At 53.9% G+C, this 24,354-nt stretch overlaps 2 protein-coding genes across 6 annotated transcripts in view; one reads left to right on the top strand and one right to left on the bottom strand.

Annotated features, from left to right (window-relative positions):
• The first annotated feature begins 245 nt into the window (after positions 1–245).
• On the top strand, positions 246–12,477 carry DUSP14 (dual specificity phosphatase 14). Its single transcript, XM_030288050.4, has 3 exons — positions 246–406; positions 8,885–8,977; positions 10,320–12,477. The coding sequence occupies exon 3, from the start codon at positions 10,438–10,440 to the stop codon at positions 11,032–11,034; it is 597 nt and encodes a 198-aa protein (XP_030143910.1). The 5' UTR covers positions 246–406; positions 8,885–8,977; positions 10,320–10,437; the 3' UTR covers positions 11,035–12,477.
• A 987-nt stretch (positions 12,478–13,464) lies between these two features.
• SYNRG (synergin gamma) overlaps positions 13,465–24,354 on the bottom strand; it is a 35,644-nt gene continuing 24,754 nt past the window's right edge. For 3 of the 5 annotated variants that reach the window (XM_030288044.4, XM_041719976.2, XM_041719977.2), the window contains 8 exons: positions 23,591–24,190; positions 23,073–23,236; positions 22,330–22,383; positions 21,563–21,659; positions 21,142–21,290; positions 18,424–18,534; positions 17,852–17,887; positions 13,465–16,931 (listed from right to left, as the gene is read on the bottom strand). In XM_030288044.4, the coding sequence (XP_030143904.4) occupies positions 16,800–16,931; positions 17,852–17,887; positions 18,424–18,534; positions 21,142–21,290; positions 21,563–21,659; positions 22,330–22,383; positions 23,073–23,236; positions 23,591–24,190 (1,343 nt within the window). In that variant the 3' untranslated portion in view covers positions 13,465–16,799. The remainder of the gene's footprint in view (positions 16,932–17,851; positions 17,888–18,423; positions 18,535–21,141; positions 21,291–21,562; positions 21,660–22,329; positions 22,384–23,072; positions 23,237–23,590; positions 24,191–24,354) is intronic. The other 2 variants (XM_041719975.2, XM_041719978.2) reach the window with 1 other exon arrangement.

Below are 24,354 nucleotides of genomic sequence, written 5' to 3'. Positions count from 1 at the left end.
CCCCACCAAAGCCCTCACTTGTTTCCATCCCCACAGGGACCCCACTCATCCCCCCATCCCCCGGGACGCTGCCGTGCCCCACAGCACACCCCACTCTCCCGTTCCCCACAGGCACCCCGTGTTTTCTGCACAGTGTCCCCATCCCCACAGCCCCCCGCTCTCCCCGCTCCCCACAGGCCGGGCGGCGGCGGCGCCTTTAAGCGGGGCCGGTGTGGCGGAGCCCCCGCCCGGGGGCCGGGCCGGGCCGCCCCCCGTAGCCTGGTAACGGCGGCTGTGCGGGCGGGGGCGGCCCCGGAGCCGCGGTCAGGTGGCACCGCCGAGACGGAGCCGGCCGAGCACGATAAAAGTCCCGGCCCGCCGCCGCCACGGCTGCGAGGGAGCGCGGAGCCGCCGCCCGGGAGCCATGGTAGGGCCGGGCCGGGTGGGGTGGGGGACCCGGGGCGCTGGGGATGGCTCCGGCCGTGTGCCTGTCCCAGCCCGCCCCAGCCTGAGGGATCCCGGCGGGGAGATTGGGATCCCCGCCGCGCTCGGGGTGCCGGGGCTGTGGGGCTGTGCCGTGGGACGGGCCGGGAGAGCGGGGGGCACCTCCGAGCTGCACCGCGGGCACGGCTCTGGGGGTGCCTCGGCGGGGAACCAGCCCCAGCGCGGGCTGTGCGGTGACAGGGCTCCATCCCTGCATCCTCCTGCCCTCGGCACCCACTCCTGGCTCTGCACCCACCTCTGGTTCCTGCCCTCGGCACCCACTCCTGGCTCTGCACCCACCTCTGGTTCCTGCCCTCGGCACCCACTCCTGGCTCTGCACCCACCTCTGGTTCCTGCCCTCGGCACCCACTCCTGGCTCTGCACCCACCTCTGGTTCCTGCCCTCGGCACCCCCAGCTCAGCATCCTTCCCTGGATCCTGCCCTCGTCACCCCCAGCTCAGCATCCTTCCCTGGATCCTGCCCTCCGTACCCCCAGCTCAGCATCCTTCCCTGGATCCTGCCCTCCGCACCCCCAGCTCAGCATCCTTCCCTGGATCCTGCCCTCTGTACCCCCAGCTCAGCCTCCTTCCCTGGATCCTGCCCTCATCACCCCCAGCTCAGCATCCTTCCCTGGATCCTGCCCTCGGCACCCCCAGCTCAGCATCCTTGCCTGGATCCTGCCCTTGCACTCCTGCTCTGGGGATCCATCCCTTACTCCTGCCATATCTCCCATCCCTGGATCCTGCCCTCGGCACCCCCTGCTCAGCATCCTTCCCTGGATCCTGCCCTTGCACTCCGACTCTGGGCTGCCATCCCTGGCTCCTGCCCTCGCTGCCATCCCTTGGCTCCTGCCCTCGCTGCCATCCCTGGCTCCCATCCCTGGCTCCTGCCCTCGCTGCCATCCCTGGCTCCTGCCCTCGCTGCCATCCCTGGCTCCTGCCCTCGCTCCCATCCCTGGCTCCTGCCCCCCACCCTCTCCCGGTGCCCCCAGCACCCCGGTGGGTGCCCGCAGCTGCCCGGCCTCCCATCCAGCCCGGCTGCATGCACGGCCCTTGACTCAGCTCCGGAGCAGCTGCTTTGAGCAACACTGGTAATCAATGAGTGGCATTTGGCTGTAGGGAGATGAGGCAGGATCATAACCTGTTCGACTGGGCAGTAAATGAGCCTTTTATTCTGGAGGTTTGAGTGTTGGCAGATGCCTTAATATCATGTTGCAAGTTCAGTTTATCCCTAATGCCCCTGCCTCAGGAATGGTGGAGGATTAGCACTGACAAAACAGTTTTCCCTTGGATACACGGGATCAGCTGCCCCTGCTCTGGCAGGGAGTGGATTCCTCTCCCAGGCCTCGCTGTAAACCTTGGTGTTTGCTGTGTACCTGGTGGTTGGGATGGGCTCTGTGGCACTCTGGTTCCCAAGGAACGAGAAGGAAGGATCCCTAATTTGGGGGACGTGTGCTGTTCCCCGCTGGCAGAGAGATCTGCTCCCACGACTTGGCTGACGTGACCCTGGTGAACGTCAGGGGAGCAGTAATGCAGCAGGTTTTAATCGATTTGTGCCTGGAAGGTGTGAACGTGCAGCTCTGCCTGTTCTTCCTGCCCTCAAGGGCTCGCCTGGGTCCTGGACAGGGACACAGACATCCCGGTTTCCTCCAGGAACAAAGGTGAAATCCCGGGGATTTCATCCCAGCCCTCGCTGCGGGGTCTGCTCTGGGCTCTGGCACTGCTTCTTCCTTGGTCAGGGCAAGATGGAAATTTGCATGGCTTAATTCAATACCTGATCCCAGCTGGAATCTCGGAGCTGGAAAGCCAGAGAGCTCATGCTGCTCTAGTGCTAGAAACGTTCAGGGTGTGGGGGGAAATCTGCCTGAGGGAGGAAAGGGATGCAGAGCCGCCACAAAAAAGTCTCAGGTCTCTGCTCTGGGAGCCAGAACCAGCTTTGTCCCACGGAGCCAGCCACCTGCACGCCTGGGCATGCAGGACAAGGCTGGGAATGAGGAGTGGGGAAAAGGCACCTGGGCAGGGCAGTGGGGCCTGGGAGCACCACACGCTGACCCCACCAGAGCCATCTGCTACAGGCTGTGCACCAGAGAAGCCTTCCAGGCTTCCTGCCACCACTGCAGGACTTTGAGGGGTAACACCTCAAACCAGGCACGGGAGCTTCTCCCAGCCCCTCCTCTCCAGGTACACAGCCCTCAGCACACACACACCCCCATTTATCACTTCAAAAAGGACACTCTGAGCAGCCATAATCTGCTGAGAGGGCTCTGGTGTTTGGAAATAGCTGAGGAATCTCTGAACAGGAGTCCCAGCTCCCTGGATGCTTGGGAATAAAGCCAGGAACTGGGAGGCAGGCACTGCCCACCTTTCCCAGGGCACCTGTAGTGCAGGCAGTGCGTGGGCTCAGCTCACACAGCTACTCCCCTGCTTTAAAAATAGAATAAAATTATAATAATCAGGCAGGTTTGGGGTTCCTAGCAGGAAGGATCAACAGGTGCTGCCACAGTCACCCCTAGGCCAGGTGGGTAGGGGTTCCCAGGCCAGTGGGAATTAATTCTCATTTATTTCCACCATCCCACCCTGCAGTGTGCGGGGGTGTGCAGGTCCTTCCCTTCAGGGGCAAATGTGAATTTGCACAGCATCCCTGGAAAAGAGAATTCCCCCCAGCCTGGAGCAGCCAGAGCGACCTCCTGGGAGCCCAGGGGTGCTCACAGGGGAAGCTCCACGTGTAAACTCCATCTCCCCCTAAGTGATTAAAATTGGCCTCTCTTCCTGTTAGCCGGCACAGCCCCATGGGTGTGCTCGGAGCTGACCTCACTCCCTACAGCTACTGCATCCCTTCTGCTCACGGCCAGCCCCTGCCCAGCCTTGGGAAGCGTGGGGAAGGCGTGGGCAGCCCCTGCCCGTGGGGAAGGGGAATGTGTGACCATCAGGTTCATCAGGCCGCCAGCTTTGAGCCCCCTGAGAAGCCAGGCAGCTGAGAGCCTGCACCAGTTGGCACTGCCCCTGGAAAAGGCCCGGCTGAGGCCGGCGTGGAGGCACCGGATTGTTTCCAGGACACGTTGCAGTGAATTTGCAGCTGCCTTCAATTTTATGGGCTCTGGGGTGGGCTGGGGCAGAGCCCCAGGAGCAGCAGGCACAGCCCTGGGCCCGGCAGGGTCACACACCAGCAAACACACCGGGTCCCTGTGTTTTGTTGTGCTAACAGGGAAGAGATTGTGTCCCTCCTGTCAGCTGTGACCGTGCCGGGCACGGCTCTGTTAAAAACAAGGCTCCATCTTGCAGCACCCCAGGAGCCAGAACCAGGCGTGGGTCTGCTCCCTGCATGGGCCCCCCTGCTCCATCCACATCCCCCGGGGTCACACTTGGACACGGGGAGCAGGGGATGGAGCTTTCCTCAACTCCACCTGCGATCCAGATGCCATCAGCTGGCGCTGGAATAACCCGTGGTGCTCCAGAAGAGGCGGAATCACCGCTGGGGCTGGAAACCAGCCCTCAGTGCTCAGCCGAGCGGGGAACCAACGCTGCACGCAACAGTCGGATCCCGTTCGTGCCTCCTCACAGCTTACTCCTGCTTTTAAAGCCTTTCACACGCCTCCCAGGAGTTTTTCAGCAGGATGCAGGTGGCCAGGGCACCGCTCCGTGCTGGGGGAGCCCCATGCCCCCACTGTGCTCCCCAGCGAGCAGCACGCAGAGCCCGTGGCTCTGAGAGCACAGACGTGGCGTTTAAAAGAAAGATGGTTTGTTTTTCTTGCATCAAATCCTCTCGCTGCTTGCCGAGGGAGGCTTGTCCTCAGAGCAGAGCGAGGATTTATAAATACCAGCGTGCCCCAGGTGCTGCCCGCTGCCCGTCTCGCTCCTCCTCTGGCCGGGAGCTCTCCCTGTGGCCAGAGGTTTGGCTGGCAGCTGGCAGGATCCAGCTGGAGAGGGAGCAGTGCCTGTTCCTGCTGTGGAAGGGGTGGCTGCATGGATCACAGCGTGGCAGGGATCACAGCGTGGCCGTGGGCAGCGCCGCTGTCACGGGAGTTGGTGGCAGTGGGAATTGAGATCCTGCTGCCCTGCCTGGCAGCCTGAGTCTCTGCCCACGGTGCCAAGTGGCATCCTCAGATGAGACCTTGCAAAAACCTCACCACCCATTTTTCCTGCTGGGAGAGCGGCAGTCAGGGAGCGATTTTGGCTGGCAGAGCACTCAGACACTGCTCGGCCGGGTTAGAGCCACCAGCCCTGAGCCTGGTGCCAGCCCGAGGCTTGGTGCTGCTGTGGGGCGAGGGTGGCTCACCCTCAGCAGAGGCAGGAGGGAGCCTTGCCAAGCCCTGGCCTCATGCAGGGCACCGAGCACCCCGCTGGTGCCAGCAGGAGGGACACAGCCATGTCAGCTGTCACCCCTCTGAAGGCAGCAGGCTGGGACAGGCTCCTGAGGGATGCAGCCCGGGGAGCTGCCTGCGTTCCAGGCACAGGGGGCAGGCAGGGCTAAACTGCTTGATCTGGGGTCGTTGATCTTCCCAGGAGAGCCCGGGACTGTTGCAGGGTGTCTTGTTGTGCGTCTTTGGGCATGATTCCCCTTTTTGTGGATCCTCTGGGAAGTTACTGGTGTGTTCTGGCAAGCGCGGGGACCCAGCTGTGCTGGGAGCTGCACAAGCAGCCAGGCCTGCTCAGAGCTCCGGGCAGACAGATTATTATCTTGATTTAACATCTGACAGCTCCCATCCTGCTCCCAGAGGCCAGCCCAGGCTGCCAGCAGAATCAGTCGGGGCTTGGTCGCAGCATCCTTGGCTCAGCCCGGATCACCCCGCCTGCTCCCCTTCCTTCTTTCCCGTTCCAAACCCGAGCCACTCGACCTTTCCATGGTGAGGATGTGCTGATGGCTCTGACCCGCGCGAGAGGAGCCTGTAATGGCTCCGGGAGCACAACCAAAGGCAGGAGAGCAGAGCCAAGGGCTGGGAAGAGGAGCCAGCGGCTCCCACTCGTTCTCTACCCTCCCAGGTCTGCTCTGGGCTCCCTTGGACTCAGCACAAGCAAGCCCTGACCCCAGAATGGCTGCAGTTTGTGCTGTGTGCTGAAATTTATTTGAAATGCCACTCTCCAGGACCGTTTCTGAAGCAATTTGCTGTTCAGCCTGGCTGGGAAGAGCCCTGAGCAGGCTCGTTCATTCAGCGCCTGCGATATTGACTCTTCTCTTTACTGCAGGATTAGAGAGCATTTGTCATCTCCAAAATGAATAACTTTTCCTCTCCTGGGAGGGGGGAGAAGCCTTGCCTCAGTACTGACATTTTGCACACCCAGCCCACAAACCTGCTTCAAATCCCAGATGATGATCTGGGAATCAAACCAGGGGCTTCAGCGTCTCTGTTCCATGAGCAGGGCCCACCCTGCATTAAACCCACAGCCCCGAGGGAGAGAGGCCTGGGGGAGCTCTCACCTGCCCAGGTAGCAGCCCATGGTTGTGTTCCTGCCACACAGCCCAACAGAAACTCAAGTGCCTCAGGGACGAGCCACAGCCTCAGCTCTCAAGACGGAGGAGCTGCGTTAACAGGCAAACAAACCCTTAAAAATCAGAGCAAACCACCCGGCAGCACCAGAATAAGAAGGCAGAAGCTCAGACTTGCCAACTCATTGTCTAGAGCCCGACCAGTTCTCCCTCCTGTCCTGGAGATCACAGTACTCAACTCACAAACTCGCCCTGTTTGTCATTTGAGCTTCCAGAGGTGTTTTCAAGTCTCTCTCAGGAGGTCCAGGAGCCAGCAATGCTTTCCCGTGGGAATTCCAGCCTTTGTTAACAGGACTGCGTTCCCAGGAATGAAAGCAAGAGAAACAAACTCCAGCTGTTGCGAGATTTGGAAGAGCAGAGCCACGAGCGTTGCCGGCAGCAACCTTTCCACAAAACACCGACATCGGCATCGCTGCGTTGCTTTGGAAATCCTCTTACCTGGAAAGGAGCTGCTCTGGGGCCAGGAGATCCAGCCCAGGTGGGATACAGCCAGGGCACCTGCCCCTCCTCCTGAGAGAAGCACGAAGCTCAGCCTGGAGGTGCAGCAGGAGGTACAGCTGAGAGCTGCGGAGGGTTGGTGGGTGCAGGATGAGATCCAGGCTGGAGAAGTGTCCCCTCGCCATAAACCTGATGCTGCTGCTGGCCAGGAGCGCCGGGAGAGGACCTGGAGGCTTTGAAGACAGAGTGTTCTCCAGGCTGTAATTAGCCACTGGCTTCCCCCACCCCTGATTATGCAGAGGAGGGAAATGGCAGAACCCACCAGTCTGCCAGCGAGGGAGGAGGCAGCTCCAGTCCTGCCCCTGCCACCCCGGGGACCCCTGCCACCCCACGGGGCACTGGCTGGGCTCTGCGCGTGGGCAACACTAAGGCACTGTCTGAAAGGGATTCGCTGTGGGTCAGGGCTGCTGCAAGATTAATTAATTCATTAACTGGAGTCAGCCCAGAAAAAGGAGGATGCAATGGCAGAACACCTGGGTGCTACCGGCCCACTGCCAGCCCATCTTCTCCCAGAGGACCATCTGCACCCTCTGGGGATGTCGGCCCTTTGCAGGACACCCCGGTGACATTCCAGCTCCTCTGGAGAGCACTTCCAGTGCTGCTGGAGTGACAGCTCTGGATCCAGCCCTTGGACAGGCTCCAGCACCCCGGGGCGCCGGCTTTGGGCTGGTGTGACTGCCCAGCCTGTGCCAGCACTGAGAAACCCCAACCAAGGAGCAGTGGGAGAAGAGGTGGCGTTTTTATTTCACATGAGGCAGTGCACCCCGGCTGTACCTGGCAGCGCAGAGGCTGAAGGGGCAGTGGGTGCCCCTCCCCGTGCCCTGCCAGGAGCCTCTTGTGCCATCAGCCTTCCGGCTGTGTGAGCGCTTTGTTCCATCTTCAGCGATTTTCTCCTTTTTTTTTCTGCACTCAGCAACGCCTGGGAAGAGGCTTTTCATTCCTTTTCCCTTTCTCTGCCCCAGCACAATGGCGGGAAAGGCTGCGTGGAGAGCAGCAGTGTTGGATTACATGGGGTGTGCTGGGAAAGGCAAAGGAGCTCTCCTGAGAGCAGGGCAGGGGATGCAGGGCTGGGCAGGAGGCCTGCAGGGCTGGCAGGAGGCCTGCAGGGCTGGCAGGAGGGATGCAGGGCTGGGCAGGAGGGCTGCAGGGCTGGGCAGGAGGGCTGCAGGGCTGCGCAGGAGGGATGCAGGGCTGGGCAGGAGGGGTGCAGGGCTGGGCAGGAGCGATGCAGGGCTGGGCAGGAGGGATGCAGGGCTGGGCAGGAGGGCTGCAGGGCTGCAGCCCTGGGCACGGAGGAAGGCTCACAGCTGCGTTCCCAGCTCCCTGCACGGCAGCAGCTGCTCAGCCCGGTGTGTGTGGGCAGCAGCGTGGCTCTGTCACATGCCTCAGACAGCACGGTGGCATCCCAGCCACCTCCAGCACGGGAGGGGACACAGCAGTGGGCACCGTGCTGGGCACCCCAGCGCCGGGCACCATCAGCCCCCAGGCACGTGGTTTGTGGGCACAGCAGCCTCATCTCTCGCTGCAAGAATGAGATTCTCCTCAAAATATTCTGTCCTGCTGGCTGAGAGCTGCTCTGGGTTGGGGGGGAGCTGTGCCGGCCATTCCGAGCCCCGGGGATGTCCTGTGTACCTGGGATGTGACAGGTTGGATGGGGCAGCCACATCCACTCCCTGGAGGTGTCCAAGGCCAGGCTGGATGGGGCTTGGAGCAGCCTGGGATGGGATGGGATGGGATGGAATGGGATGGGATGGACTGAGCAGGTGTTTATCCCCAGAGTTTGCAGAGCGAGCCCAGCCTGTCACATGCAAATCCCCGGATAAGTTCCTGCCTGCAAACAGGAACCACTTTATGGAAAGCAGCAGAGCCCTTCCCAAACAGCCCCAGGAGCGCTCTGGCTCCTCCAGGAGCAGCTGGAGGCTCTGCCAGGCTCAGGGCTGCTCTGGGGTGGCACTGCTCTCATCCAGCAGCGTTTCCCAGGTGATTCACCTCCGCTCTGGGGCTTCCAGGAAAGGAAGGGGATGGTGGCCCCATCCTCAGCTTTTCAGGAGCACGGTGCTGTGGCTCTGGATCAGCTCTGCCCCTCCCATTCAGGTCCCCAGTGGGTGGCTTGGGCACCATCAGAAGGACACACACCTGGCCCAGCTCTCAGGGCCTGGGTGGAGGCTAAAGGAGACATTAGAGCAAATTAATTACTTAAGTGACTTAATTTTTTTCGAGCCATGACTTCTGTGCCAGCCTCAGATTCCTCTGGGCTCACCGTGATTTTGAGTGCCGTGTTGGCAGGAACTGGTGCCACGGTGGTGTTGGCAGCAAGTGCCACCCTGAGTCCTCAGTCTGTGTGGGGAAGTGCTCCTCCCTCCCAGTTCTTGGACCCTCACCTGTAGTGTCAGAGCCCAGTGCAGCTCCCAGTCCAATCTGTGCTCTTTTGTCTCCCCAGCTCGGCGTTGGACACACTCCCTGAGCCGCCCCAGCCTCAGCAGCCCGGAGCACCGCAGTGCCCTCCGTGACCTAAGCAGGACTTGTACCAAGCGTAAGTGCCCAAATCCTTTGCACTGTCAGCAAGAGCTGCTTGAGAGCAGGGATTCCCCTGCTCAGAGAACTTTATTCCTCTGAAAAAACACACCTTTCCTTGCTGCTCCAGCTGGGTGACTGCAGTGGGGGGAAGCTGAGCACTTGTAGCTGTAGCAAAAGCCTCACTGGGGCAAGAGCTTTTGCAGCTTTAGGTCCACAGCTTCAGAAGCTGCTGAAGTAGCTGCCAGCAGGGAAGAGCCACGGAGGAGGCCACATTATGCTCATTAAGTTTCTGTGCCACAGAGCCAGAAATCCACTGGCAGCACCACCAGCCACTGCTGGGACCGGCTGGTGCTTCCCAGAGGGCAGACACTGAGGGCTGGGGAAGCCACAGCCCTTTAAAGGACCCTCTTAACATAATTAGGAATTGCTGGAGGGACAGATTCCTGTCCTCAAGGCCCCCGAGCATCCCCCAAGTCCCCTCAGCTCTGCCAGTGCCACCAGGGTGGGCTCAGAGGTACCTGGGCAGGGACTCCCCAGGCTGCACAGACTGGAGCCTTTCCCATGCCCTTCTCCAAACAGAGAACACACAGACTGCCAAATTATTGATACTCCAGGGCTCGTTCCCTTGCCTGCAGCTTCTCCCCTGGCTTTGGAGGTGCCCCAAAGGAGCAGAGGGAGTCCAGGCAGGGACCCTCCAGGCCCGTGGGCGATCCCAGGCCTCGGCAGAGCGTGTCTCTGTGCCAAGCATTAGTCAGGCACTAAAGCAGGACAAGAGCCTCCCCTGTCCCAGCCCCTGCTCCTGGGTTTTACTCCCAGCTTCTGACATAACCAGGTCACTCTTTCCACACTTCCCCTGCTTCCGTGAGAGCCGATGACTGATGGGGATGGACGTGACTCACAGCCTTTCCTAATGAGCCATTTTCCTCTGTTGATCTGCTTTGGCGGGGCCTTTCCTACACCTAAAAAGGAGAAGGGTGGCACTGGGGAGAGGTGCTGGAAATTGCTGGCATCTGCTGTTCCTCACCATCCCTTTGAACTGTGGCCAGCTGTGAGGCTGCTGTGTTTAAGTATGGAAAAGGTGCAGCTCCTCCTCCACGTGCTGGTCCGGGTGAGATGCTGTCCGGGCCCACAGGTAAACCCTTGGCGAGTAATTGGAGTTAATTAGGCTGGAAGATTTTGTTGTTGCCATCTGTCCAGGCAGTGCCTGGGGGACAGCAGTAATGAGCACTGAGCCCAGCCCCACACTCCCCAGGGAGCTTTGCCAGGCCACAGCAGGGCGAGCTGGGCTTTCCTGTTGCCTGGCACGGGCACGGGTGAGGGACGGCTCCCCGCTCATGTTCCTCACTTGTGTTTTGCAGTGACTAAGCAGCGGGAGCTCTCGCTGTCCTGCTGCCACCAGGCCAGACAATCCCTCCCTTGGCTGCACATCCCCTTGGCTCTCTTCCCATGATGGAAGCCTGAGCGCCAAGATCCTCCATGACCTCCAGAAGCCACAACTCCCTGCCGAGAACTCTGATGGCTCCGCGAATGCTCTCCGAAGGTGCCCTGGGGGGCATCGCCCAGATCACGCCCTCGCTGTACCTGAGCCGGGGCAGCGTCGCCTCCAACCGGCACCTGCTGCTGTCGCGGGGCATCACCTGCATCATCAACGCCACCATCGAGATCCCCAACTTCAACTGGCCCCAGTTCGAGTACGTCAAAGTGCCTTTGGCCGACATGCCCAACGCCCCCATCTCGCTGTACTTCGACAGCGTGGCCGACAAGATCCACAGCGTGGCGCGGAAGCACGGCGCCACGCTGGTGCACTGCGCCGCCGGCGTCAGCAGGTCGGCCACGCTCTGCATCGCCTTCCTCATGAAGTACCACAAGGTCTCCCTCTTCGAGGCCTACAACTGGGTCAAGTCGCGGCGCCCCGTGATCCGGCCCAACGTGGGCTTCTGGAGGCAGCTGATAGACTACGAGAGGAAGCTCTTTGGGAAGACCACGGTTAAAATGGTACAGACGCCCTATGGCATCATCCCAGACGTTTACGAGAGAGAGAGGAGACCCCTGATGCCTTACTGGGGAATTTAATGGGACCGCAGACGGGAAGCACAACGGGAGGGACGCGCTCTTCCGAGTCCACCAGCCTGGAGACGGTCCCTTCTCCTTCTACGGCCAACTTTGGTTCTTTACCATACAGCAGAACCTCAATTCTCACCTCACTAACCTGCAAGGCCAACAATTCCCTTCAAAGCATTTTTCTCTATGGGGATTTCCCATCTGCATCTCCGATTTAGCAAAACCAGGTCTCATTATAAGTTTATTCCTTCCATTAAGCCTCCATATTTTTTTTCTTTTATTTAGTCAAGTTTATTAGGATCCTCCAGGGAAGAGCCTAAGGGGCACTGGGCAGAGCGGATGTCCCAAGTGTGCAGTAGTAGCCTGGATATTTTCTGCTAGCTTGTTTGCTTCCTTGCAAAACCCTGTAGTGGCTCAGGAGCAGCACCAGTGGGGCCTGCTCCACAGCAGCAGGTTTTCCAAGCACCAGGGAGGCAGGAATACAGGGGCTGTGGTGCTGGTGTTTTCTTTAACATCCGTAGTGACTCTCAGTATATAGTGTTTGAGATCTTTAGTCAGCTCTTAATCGTATTCAAAGTTAGGGGGAAAAAAAGGGAAAAAAACCAACAAGATTGAATCAGTCCGTGTCGGCCACAAGTAAAATAAAAATTGAGCAATTCAAATCAAATAAATACAAGATCCTTTTTCATTCATTCCATACCAGGGCAATAGTCTTGGAATACACTTCCAACTACTGGAAAATGCTGGTGTGTTTTGTGGGTGGAAAGTTGACAGATCTTGTCTAGATGTGGCTCGAGGCAGAAGCGAGAGGGTTGATGCCACTGGGCAGCCAAAGAGACGCTCAGGAATGTGTGTGTGTCCCCTGCTGGGCTGTGTGTGCCAGCATCCCTGCAGCCAGGACAGGGTGAATTCCCTGGGTTCTTCACCTGGGCTGTGCCAGCATCCCTGCAGCCAGGACAGGGTGAATGCCCTGAGTTCCTTAGCTGGGCTATGCCAGCATCCCTGCAGCCAGGACAGGGTGAATTCCCTGGGTTCCTCAGCCAGGACAGGGTGAATCCCCTGGGCTCCTCAGCTCTGGCTCCGCTCTGGACCTGCCTTAGCCCATTCCTGCCTCTCTCCATTCCGTCCCCAAGGTTATGCTGCATTCCAGGGTTGCTCCTGTCTGTCCCCAGGGTGGGTGACAGAGGCCTGGCCTCGCTCAGAGTGTGCCAGGAGCGACTCCAGCCCCAGCCCTGCCCTGGGAGAAGCCTTCCCGTGGCTCCAGGGGCAGGACTGTGCGGAGTCAGGCTCACTTCCTTGGAGTGTGACTGCAGCCCAGGAGAGCCCCGCTCCTGAGAAGGCACCAGAGTTTCTGTTGCCTCTGGAGGAGGAGCAGGCAGATTGCTGCCATCGCTGTCTGATTTAAATGAGATTCTATACTTGTAAAAAAAAAAATCAATAAAGATTAAACCAGAACATGTGTTGGTTTCCTGTTCCAAACGATGCTAACGGAGCTCCAGCAGCAGCCTGAGGCCCAGCAGTGCCTTTAAACAGTGGTGCTGAAGGATGTTTTCTCCTGCTTTTCTAGATGAGTTTGGCCCCACTAAATAAAGGTGATGTTTGCCATCAGCTGCTCCCAGCATTGCTGGATCCCAGTTCCAGTGGCAGGCAAACACAGGAGACTCACCTCCCACATTTATCAGGAATTAAACTGCAGCCAGGGAAATGGTAAGCAAGGAACTAGAGAGTGAAAATAAAGATTAATCACTGGTCTGGAGATGTTCCAACACATGACATTTTAAAGGGAAAAAATGCTAAAAACTGAAATATGCTCACAAAATTAAACTTTACCTAAAAATGGGCAAAGTAGGGTTTAACAGCATTTTTGGTATAGAAAAATGGAAGGTTAAAAATTCTCCACTTTGAATTATTCTTTAGATTTTATGCACACACTGCCTGAGGACTGAGGGGAGAGGGAGACGCTGATATTCAGCCAAGAAGGCACCAAGGGCTGGCTTTAAACACAAGGGGAAGTTAGACCTATAAAAAGTGAAATTGCCTAATAAAATACATGAGGAAACAATTCACCTGAAATCCCCATTCAAGGTTATATTACAGTCTAAGTGCTTGTGGGGATTTCACTGCAAAAGCTCCTCTTGTATTCACTACAGCAAAAGATTTTACACAAGTGTTTTCCCCCTCAAAATCCATTTTTTTCTCCATTCTCAAATGTACAGAAACCAAAGAAAAAAGAGCCCTGGTTTGGCTTGGATTGCTCTGAGCACACCCACTGGCTTTGAGAGGAACACTCCTTCTCCTGCTCCCCACAGGCTTTTCCAAATGGCATCTTAATTGTCTGGAAAATATTTTATATCTTCCAGTATTTGGTGAGACACCTTCCCCATCCCAGGCACAGAGCAGGTTCCACCTACATGATGTAAATATTTCAGCTTCCCAGGCTGGTCAGATATGAAACGAGCTTTTTATTGAACAGGTTTGAATCTCAACAGAGGATTTATAAATCATTGCAGGAATTAAGGGAGTAAACAAGGTACTAAAGTCAATTAATAACACTTATTCTCACTGGATTTAAAATATCAGCAGCAACTCCAGCACAGCACAAACCCAAACAGCTCCAACTAATAATCACAAAACCACTTCCGGAAGAAAAATAACATTTGCCCAGAGGGCAGGAGAAGAAACACAATAGAAAGAGAAGTTTTCTGATTGCTCTTCTTCATAAAATGATGACATTCCTATTTTAACATTGACAACTGGAATTAAACACAGGTGCAGAACTCAAAGTAAATCCAAAGCAGCAGTTTGTACAATAGCAGCTTTTATTGGAAAGGCCGGTTTTGTTTCAAGTTGATGATTCCCAGTGCACTGACGGGACTCGGAGCGGTCCGTGGGTGCCCACGAGCTCCTGGTGACCTTCACCCACAGCCTGCAGGGACTGCAGGGAGGAGCTGCTCCCACCAACCCAGCCAGGAGCAGCTGCTGCCAGCGAGGAAAGGTCCTCGGAGTGCAGGAGGGGGCAGTGCCCGGGGCACAGTGACCCCGAGGGGCTGCAGGACTCACAGCCCAACCCAGGAGCAGGGGAAAGGCTGGAGCAGCCCCAGCAGCAGGGAGGAGCTGCCAGGGCAGGGCAGCACCAGGAACACAACGGGGTTAAGCCATTAAATAAAGCCATTTAAATACATTAAATAACCGAGCAAATAATTCCTCAGAAGTCCAAACGTACACACAGAGACAGAAACTCCACTTTCCACAGGTCACGCCAAGGCAGCCCCTTTTATCTATCTACACGTAGATAAAAAACCAAAGAAAATCTCGTTTCTCTTCTCCAGTGAGAGAATCCATGCAGGAAAAGGAGTTACAGGTCTGAAATTGGACACAAGCAAAGGGAAGGCAGCGGGGAAGGTGGGCTGTGACAATCCTGTCACCTTGGATACAGCTTGGAAGGACACTGGGCTTTGGCTGGCAACAACATCGAGAGGATGCAGAATGCTCCGTGAGTCACTGGCAGACTGGGATCTGCAGCTGATCCTCCTCGAGCAGTTTCACCCAGGGGACTTCCCTGGGTTCCCATGGCTGGGAGCAGAGCCCTGCCTGCCCCACAGGACAGGGATGGACCTGCTGCTGTCCTGCTGTGGGGGCAGGAGAGCAGCAGTGTCCCCCTTCAGTGAGCTCTGCTGCAGCTGGAATTGTAAATGTCCATTCCTTTCCTTTTTTATGGGCCAAAAGAAACGGCTGCAGCTCAGGGAGGGCCTCACCTGGTGACAGGGACAGAAAAACCAGCATGGAAGATGCTCCTGTGACAATACAGCTGGTGCTTCAAATTTCACACCATGGCCTCTTATTTGTGGCATTTTCTTTCAATTAGGGGAAAAAAATTCCTCTCTAGCAAAGTGTTGGGGAGCTGTGGTGGCTGACAGTAAACTCCCTTTTCCCAGTACAGCATTCCCTCAGCACCAGCCTCTCCTGCCAGTGGCTCCCGGTCCCCAAACTCCCGTGGGAGCACTGGTGAGGGGCACAACAGCCTCACTGTGCTGGAAAACAGGGGCTGTGGGCACAAGCTGTGGTGCTGGAGCTCTCTTCCACCTAATAAAGGAAAGGGAGGGAAGCAAGGAGTTGTTTCCCTGCTTTTTTGGTAATTGCTGGGCAGGATGTGGGAAGCACAGCCCGGGAAATCTGCCTCTGGATCAGCTGCAGCTGGAGGCACACGGTGCTTTATTTCATGAATGAGCTAATTTGAGGCAGCAAGGAGATTTATGGTAATTGGTGTAAGGAAGGAGCCAGACACCTCTGAGCCAAGATTCTTTCATTTGGGCTAATTAATAGTTTTGTTTAACTAAGCCTGTTTGTTTTTTAAATACAAAGCATCGTTCTCCTCATTGTAATTTCTGTTTCAGCAAATAACCACAGGTCAGTGTCAGGTACTTGTAATGGGGGAAGGATTAACTTGGAGAAGCTGTTGAGCTCTCTGGAGGGAAGGAACAGATCTGAGAGACTAAGCCAAAGAATTAAGGAGAAAGTTGTGCCCTATGGATTTACACGCCCTGCAGACCTAGACAGGGCCATGGGATGTCTCTTGTAACACCATGAAGCTCCCCCAGGTTTAAAATCCAGCACTCCATCGACTGCACAGTCCTCTGGATACTGGATCTGAAGGAGGAACCTGGTGCTTTGGATGTACAGGTAACATTTAGTGCGAGTCTGTGACACAAACCTGTCCAGAGGCACCTCCAAAAGCCACCAACCAGCAGGGACACAATGCCTGCTTCAAACACAGCCTGCTGAGACCACCAAATTCCAGGGTTAAATCCCTTTGGCTGTTAAATCTCACTCCCTGCTGCAGGAGCCACCTTGTGCTGCCAGCTCTGAGTCACAGGAACACAACACGTTGCTACAGGTAGCAGCAGACTGCAGGAGTCACACACAGCCCTCCCATCCCATCAGAACAGCATCTCCACAGCCAAAAAAGGGAAAGAATCTCCACAGCAGCAGATGTGCTGCACCAGCAGAGTCCAGCGTTCAGCAGCGCTGCAGCCACACAGCTCCCAAAAGGTCAGCAGAGACAAAACCCTGCCTGGAGCTCAGGACACAGCCAGGGAAGTTTGTATTTACAACAAAGACTGAGTTTTAAACTCCAGCTGCCTGCACTACAGAATCCACACAGCACAGGAGAATTATAGCAGTTTCCCAGTCCTCACCTTCCAGCACTAACCAGTTCTGCACCCAGCACAACTTGAAGCACAAACACCCAGCAGCTTCTCCTTCTGAGTCAATAATTCATTCTGCCTGGATGCTGCTGTGACTCATGTGCTGTGATATCACAGCAGCAAATACTTAAATAACATCAAGGTCTGTGTCCCAAAAACGTTAAGGAAAAGATTTGCTTGCAAATACAGACTTCAAGTATTTAAGTGGTTGTTTCTATGCAAATCAGCCCAGCATTCCAGGTTCTCTGGGAAGCTCCATGCTGGCCTCTCCCAGGTTTATGCACATGGTTACCAGGCTGCTTTTACACAGGATAACGTTTTCATCTTCAGAAAGACCAAAATGCCCTTTTTTTTTTTTTGCCATACCACATATTTTCCAGTTATTCCTGAAACCTCGGCCATTACAAGTGAATTCTTCACCATCTGTAACAGCGGCTTTAATCCGTTGATTTTTGGACCAAAACTCAACCCCAAAGGTTTGAAAGCCTGAGCCCAGCTGCAGCCTCTCCAGCAGAGCAGTCACCCCGAGTCCTGCACGATGGCACCCAGAGCTCAGCTGCAGGGCAGCTGCTCTCAGAGCAGGTCTGGCAGGATGAGACCCGGGGGTTTGGGCTCCACGCAGTTGATCCAGAAGTTGGCACAGCTGGCGTGGTACTGGTGCCCTCCATATGCCAGCTTGAAGTTATCTGTCTCGGAATTAAAGGCCTGCAAGAAGAATTGGAACAAGTGTGACGGCCTGATCCCCTCCAGGGTCTAAACCCAGAGTGGGAAACAGCACAGGACTCTGCCCTGAGCGCTCCACCCCATCAACTCCATTGGATTTCAGCTGCAGGGGGACAAAACCTCCAGCCACCACAGCTGAGCCAACCCAGACCTGCAGGAAGGGAGCCCTGGCAGCTCACTCACCTTGCTCCCTGCACCTTCTGGTTCTGTTCCACCTCCCTACCGCAGGAGAAGCTTGTCCTGCCTGCCAGCAGACAGCTCCTGCATTTATTTCCCTGGCTCCAGCCTGGCTGTGGGTTAGGCAGGTGCAATTCTTGCTATTAGTGTTACTTCAGGTAGAATTTGATCTACTTCCCCCTGTTAATTGAAGCTGCTTTACAATAGGAGCCTCTGAGCGTGTGAAGCCATGAACAGGCTGAAACCACCTCGCTGTTTGTTGCTAGGAGATATTTTCCAATGCCTCACAGCTCTCTATTTTAAAAAAATATCCCAGCCCTGCTCTCCACACCCTGGATTTCCTGCAGAGATTTCTAAAAATGCCACTGCCTGCTGCACAAAGCCAAAAGTCAATATTTCTAGCACAAAGCCCCTGAAATCCCCCCCTCTCTTGCTCCAGACACCCAGGCAGCACAAACTCAGCAACTCGGGGATTTTCTACCACACAACAGAAGGAGCACAAAACCAGAGAGCTGGGCACAAGGTACAGGCATGCAGACAGACAGGGGGAGGCTCTGGAGCATGTTAGTTGATCAGATCAAGAGTTAACGGCCACAAAACATGACTGGAGAAGAGGATTAATGATTGGTACAATTGAGAATGACAGCTGAGAGCCCATTAGCAGCTCAGCCTTCCACACTCAAGAAGAATGAGTCTAGAAAGAATGTTTTTTTACAGAGCCATACTTTTTTGGGAAGTTCTTCCACAGGTTTCTCTTCTTTCTGAAATAACGTTGAAACCAAAAAAAGTCAGGAAAAGTGCCTCTAGTTTTAACTGGTTGGCACAACTCTGCACATGTCCTGGGAGTCCCTCCCAGCTCTGCTCATGGCAACAGTCCCCTCTGGTGAGCCATTTCATGAAAAAAAGTCATTAAAAGATTTTCATTTGTTAAAAAAACAGTATGTATTTTTAAATCTTAGCATCTCTGCTTCTTGCCCATTACCAACAATTAAACTCAACCCTTTCTCCACAGCTGTGCCACACCAAAGCCCAAGGAACACTGGACATTCCATTATAAGATTTTATTGAGACCCATCTACAGGTCAGAGTTTAGAAATTATAACCATGAAGATTTTTCCTGTATCCCCACCCCTGGAAGTGTCCAAGGCCAGGCTGGAGAGCCTGGCACAGTGGGAGGTGTGGGCCCAGGGGGCACTGGATGGGCTTTAAGGTCCCTTCCAACCCAGACCAGCCTGGGATTCTACAAAGGGAAGCCCAAACTGTAAATTCAGAAGGAGTTCAAGCACCACACACTTACTTTGCTTCTGGAATCCACGTTTAGGAGACACACTCCACAGGCAAGGTCCTGGGCATTCTTAATCCCGGGGCGCAGCATGCAGGAAGAGAAATCCAGGGAATTTTCATCTGGCTGAAGAGAGCAGACAGGAACTTTTAGGCATCTTCATTGCCTGAGAAAGTTTCATGACAAGAATTACCGAGCACCAAGAGGCAGCATTCACGTGGCGTGGCAGGGTGACAACCATCAGAGCTGTCAGGATGGATCTGCCATCCCCACCAGCACCAATTTATAACACTCAGAGTCTTTCAAAAGGCCTCAGCTACAAAGGAAGGAATTCTTGAGCTGCACATTCCCAATCCAAAGGGGAAGGCAAACAGGACCTGCAGGTGTTTGTGCAGCTGTGGGAGGGAGCTCTCCCAGCCAGCCCTGGGGAGGTGGCTGCAGCAGGGCTCATTGGCCTGGACTCCCTGGTATTGCCTCAGCAAAAAAGGGCAGCTGGTTTTCTCTTTTTGGGGCTTTTTTTTTTTGAGCCAACAATATGGCAGAGCAGTACAAAATGGGATATTAAGGTTAACCAAACCGTGGAATTCAGGCCACCAGCCACACACATGCTCAGGTTAAAGATAGGCAAAGGGTGGGAGAATAAGCCTGTAAATAATAAATTATTGTGGTAACTTTTCTAGTTCTTAACCTCACATTTCAACCACATGATTAATTAAAACACTGCATAAAGATGATACAAATCTGTTCAAATTTTGTACTGAAGATAGTAATGCAAATAAAAACAATGACTAGAAATGCAAGAAGCTTAAAAGATGGTGTGATCCCAGGCCATGTGTGTCTCAGTCCACACTGTGGATATGCTGCTCATGCTGCCCTGCTGAATGGCTGGAGAGTAGCTGGAATCCTGAAAAAAACACCCTTTAATCTCTAAGTAGATCAATCAAATTAATAAAGGCACTCTAATATTTGTTTACCAAATGCAAGAGTGCAGCAAATGAGAAGGTCATTCCGCAATTTGCTGTGAAAAACCAAAAGGCTGTGCATAAAATTACCTTGTAACAAAATCCTTTAAAAGATAAAATTAACCTTTCCAAGCCATGCCTGGGAGCTGGAATCCTTCTCTGCAGTTAATTGGCACCTCTGCATCATTTAGGATCTGTGACTGTAACAGCAGAGAAGTGTGAAGCCAGTGAACCCCGTGGGGAAGAGAGGCAAGAACAGGGGGGATCTGGAGAATTCCAGAGTCAGGAGCCCCTGGGATGGGGAAATTCAGCACACAGGACTCTGTGTGCATGTGAAAAGTCCCTGCTTGCAGCTCCTGCTGTGCTTCACCCTCAGCTGCAGCTACGAGCCAGGAGCTGCTGTGGCTCAGAGGACATGGGGCCAAGCTTTGGACTTTCAGGTAATCCCTGTAATCTTCCAAGGAAAAGCACTTTAACAACTGTATTTTAATCCACCTCTTTAAATCAGGAAAAGATGCTGGCAGCTCTTGGGATTGCTCCTGTCAGCAATGCCAGAGTTCAAACAGGTGAATCCAGGTCTACCAACTTCCTCTGCCAGGCAGGAAAATGCTGAGGATACAAATTTCCTAGGATGGCAGGCTCTGTGCATCAGAGGACATCACCAAAATACCTGGAGAGGTTTAAAATGTGCAAAAGATGTATAAAAGGGACTGATCATTGAGAATGATGCAGGGAATGACAGTGAGCTGAAGATGGGTATTTCAAACAGAAACCAAGAATTCCAAGCCTTACTAATAAATAAATGTTTATTGGGAAGGAAAAGCCTTTTGTGGGCACAGCTGCAGTGCAAGGAGGAAGCCACAAATTAAAATGCTCAGAGGAAACCACCCCATGGCAATGATCTGCTGAGTGGTGCCTGGTGGGATGTGCTGATGCTGAAGGCTCCTTGGATATGCACTGAGCCAAAGGATCCACTGTGCCACTCAATACAAAGCACACAAAAATGGGTGACTCTCTAAAATGATGAGTTTTTCCATGGTTAAAGGAAGTGATTTTGCACATGGTATCTCCTGCAACACAAACCCCACAAGGTATTTACTGGCAGGGTGCTTTTCCTGCCTTCTATTTGTGTCTGTCCTGCTCCTCTGTGTGCCCCCTCTACCCCAGCTCCTGTGCAGAGCCTTCCCATGGGATGCTCCTGCTCCACAGGGCCTCTGTCAGACCATCCCTGCCTGTCCCCCTTGCCCAGCCATGCCCAAAGTTCTCCAGCTCCCACCAGCCTGTCTGGGAGCTTTTCCTGGCAGTGCAGAGCAGGAAAAGCTGTTTAGTCCAGGCAGGAACCAAAACAAACTCGGGTATTTCCAAATGCAGAGAGAAGGGAAAGCAGTTTAGGTGTTCCTGTGTTGCTCCACTGTGTGCTATGGAATTGTGAGCATTAAAGCCAATTGCAGGAATATTAAAAACAAGATATGTGCTTGTCATTCTGGCTTTGTAAAATGGCTAATTTGGATTTTATTAAACTGGCCTCACTGGAGATGTCCACAGACACCCAGGATAGCACCTAAATCATTAAAGTACAAGTAAGACAACATCATGTTTGTGCATAAATAACAGTTTTCTTAGAGGGTTTGAAACTGGCTTTCACAAATAAGTTAAATTCCATTTTCCAAGACAAGAAACACAAAGAATCAACTCAGCCCACCCTGCAAAGCCTCTTTAAATAAAATGATGACATTTGTTTGAGTGACCAGGCAGCTAATTTGGGTCTTACCGTTAGAGCAGCCAGGGACATGAAGCTGATCAGGTTGTTCCAGACTTTATCAATATCCTTCAGCAGCTGCTGCAGCTTCTCACTGCAAACAGCAGTTGCTTTGATGCCCAGCTCCACCCTCTTTGTCACTCTGTAGACTTCAACAACCCCTGTGGGTGTAAAACAGGGAGGATTGCAGAGAATGCACTGGATCCCCAGCCTTGAACTCAGAAATGGCAAAACCAGAGTGGCACAGGAGGGGTGACCACGGAGGGTCACTTCAGAGCTGGAGTTACATTTATTTGGCAGAAGAGCTCTTCATTCTTCAGATGCAGGCACAGATTAGGATTTAAAATAATGCCACTTGGGGAAGAGTGATTCTATATTCTTGTTTTTCAGGGAAGAACTTTCAGTGAAGAGCATGTGGAAAATTAAAACATACCCTGTAAATATTCCATGCCTTGAGCAGACTGGATAACTTCAGTGCAAACAGATGAACTGCTGATTCCGTTTAAGGTGTCGTTTGCTTTCTTTATGACCTGGTGGGAATGAATTTCATACAATGATGGGGTTTCTATCTTTAAATAATCATTACAAATAAGATTGCCCCCAGCAGAAAGTGTTATTTGGAAAAGGAGGCAAATTAAAAAAGAAACTATTGCCACACTCCATCACACATTTTTGTACACTCCTGCTTAAGTAGATCAGGGGAAAGTGTGAACATTTAAAACCTTAATGTATTCCCCCCAGTAGTTTCATTACCAAATTAAGAGCTTTAGGAGCATATATGCCTCGCTGTCTAATTTAATAAGAGCATTCACAGTTTGGGCTCTCTAATACTGAAGTGCAAAGAAGAAATGTTCATGAGCAGTGAAACATCCCCAGCAGCACACAAATGGTCCCTGGGCACAGCACACCAACAGTTCTGTCCCTCAGGAAGCCCTGAGGAGCCAGGCACTGGTACCAGTGCCCTGAGCACACAATACTGGGCACCCAAGCACGGGACCACCCCACTAACCAGAGATCTGGAATATTTAGGGAAAAGCCAAACTAATCCCCAGCGACAGGGAGATAGTGTAGGGCGTTTAGCTGAGGGGGTGGCAGCTTTTGGGTTAAAAGCTGTAATTCCCAGGGCTGATTCCCACACTTTCTCTGCCTGTTGGTCTCAAACACAGTGAGGCAGGGAGGAGGAGGAGCAGCCACACTCACCTGCAGGGCACTCTCCAGGCACCTCTGCCACTCGTAGGCGTACCTCTCGCTCTCCTAGAGCAAAGAGAAGGACAGGCTCAGTCTTGTTCCTACACACAGTTCTCTCCCTCTCTCCCACACAACACACACAGCAGACAGGTATTTCAAAAGACTATTTGCAGATCAGCTGTGTGAACTTTTAACAGATCTGTTCCTAATTTCTCCCCATTCTTCCCAGACTCTCTATGCACTTGAACTCTAAAATGTGATTTCTGGGAGTGGGAATGAGTTTCAAAAGGAGAATGTACAGGGGTGGGTAAAAGGTTTCATTGCACACACCTCCTGCTGACACGTTTGTTACAGTTCTAGCAATGGGGATTAGCAGAATTAAATCTGAGTCCTTTTCCCATCCCTTCTCAGGATGAGCAAGAGAAATAACTACCACGCAGCCAAAAAGTGATGCCATTCCCCAAAGCAAACAGTCTCTGCCAAAGCTGGGATTAGATTTAAACTGTAACTAATTTCCAGTCATAACCCTAGCTGCAAAGTCAAGTGATTGTGCGTTTCAGACAAAATTCTCTGTTTTCCCACTTCCCTTTAAAGATGTGAGAGAAGGAACTTCCAGGTTCCACTCACAACATCTGACTGCACCTGGACACACCTCACAGTCACAGCCATCCCCAAACAGGCAGAGCCCCAAAGAGCTGGATACAGAAGCCCCTGATGTCAGTGCCAGCTGAGGTGTGCTCCAGACAGCTCCTTACCTCCACCTCCCCAGTGAGGTCCTTGTACTTGTCCCTGATCACGGGCAGGGCTGGCTTCTCGCTCAGAGTGTTGGAGCGGTCCCTGAAGGGCTGCTCCAGGGCTGGCAGAGGTGAGGAGCGACTGATTTCTCTGTCCCCCAGGCTCAGGCTCCTCTTATGAGACCCTAAAAAGTCAGGTTGTACAAAGTTATTCCTTTACTCTAAAGACCCAGGCTGTTTAAAATGAATGAAGTGGCAGCAAGGGTTGTCCCGCTCCTCCAGAAAAACAAATATTTCTCTTTACTCAGTGACCGCTGCAGATTTCCCCAAGTCCCTCAATTCTTACGGGTTTTTGGCACAACAAATATTTTCCTTGTAGAAAAAGACCCGCTCCAAATGCCACAGGAATCAATGAGGAGATTCAGGTCATTTCCAGCAGCCTTTGGAACAATCCCCATTAGCTAACTTATAATTCAATTAGGAAAATCAGCCTTTGATGAGCACACATCATGAGGTTCCTCCACCGTGGGCCAGCTTACCTTGCACAGACAGGTCAAAGGTGGCCAGCTCACTCTTGATCATCTCCTCACTGGATTTCACCTTGCCTTGGGAAGTTGCCACCAAGAAATCAAACTTGCTGATTTTCGGTTTTTCACTCTGGAACTCTCCAAAGTCATCTGCGGCCTCTCTCCGCAGCTCAGAGGAGACCCCAGCGAGGAAATCGGCGCCCAGGGCTGCGTCAGCTGCTGCTGCATCCTGAGAATCCGCGGGAAGCCCGGCAAAACCCCCAAAGTCCCCGACGTCGTCGTCGCCGGGACCGCCGGAGAGCGGCCCCGAGTCCTTAAAGTTGGCGAAGGCTGCGAAGGAAACATCCTGCAGAGCATCCTCGCTGGAGAAGGTTGTCACTTTGGAAACTGTTGTCATGGTGATGTTTTCTGAGCTGCCAAAGAAGGTCTCCTTCTTCTGGAGGACAGAGGTGGCCGCGGAGGAGCCGCTGGAGGGCTGGGCGGAGCAGGAGAGCCGCTTGCCCTGCTGGCCTTCGTCCCGCTCGGAGCCGGAGCAGTCGGAGCTCGCCAGGCTGCTGAGTGCAGAGCCACCGGGGCAGCTTCCAAACGGGCCAGCCTTTAAGTCATCCACATCTGAAACAAACCCCCACAATTAGGAGCTGAAGCTCAAACCTTACACTCTCCACACCGCCCAAGAGCCACGTGCTGAGAGCCTGGAGGAGCTGCAAGGACAGACACAGTGAATTGTTGGCTCGCTGAGGATTGAGCTGGAGTTTGCACAAAAATAATCTGGAAAA

The sequence above is a fragment of the Taeniopygia guttata genome, chromosome 19 (genome assembly GCF_048771995.1).
Source record: "Taeniopygia guttata chromosome 19, bTaeGut7.mat, whole genome shotgun sequence".
NCBI classification, from domain to species: Eukaryota; Metazoa; Chordata; class Aves; order Passeriformes; family Estrildidae; genus Taeniopygia; species Taeniopygia guttata.
The sequence above is the reverse complement of the archived record's forward strand: the minus strand, read 5'-3'. Positions and strand labels throughout refer to the sequence as shown.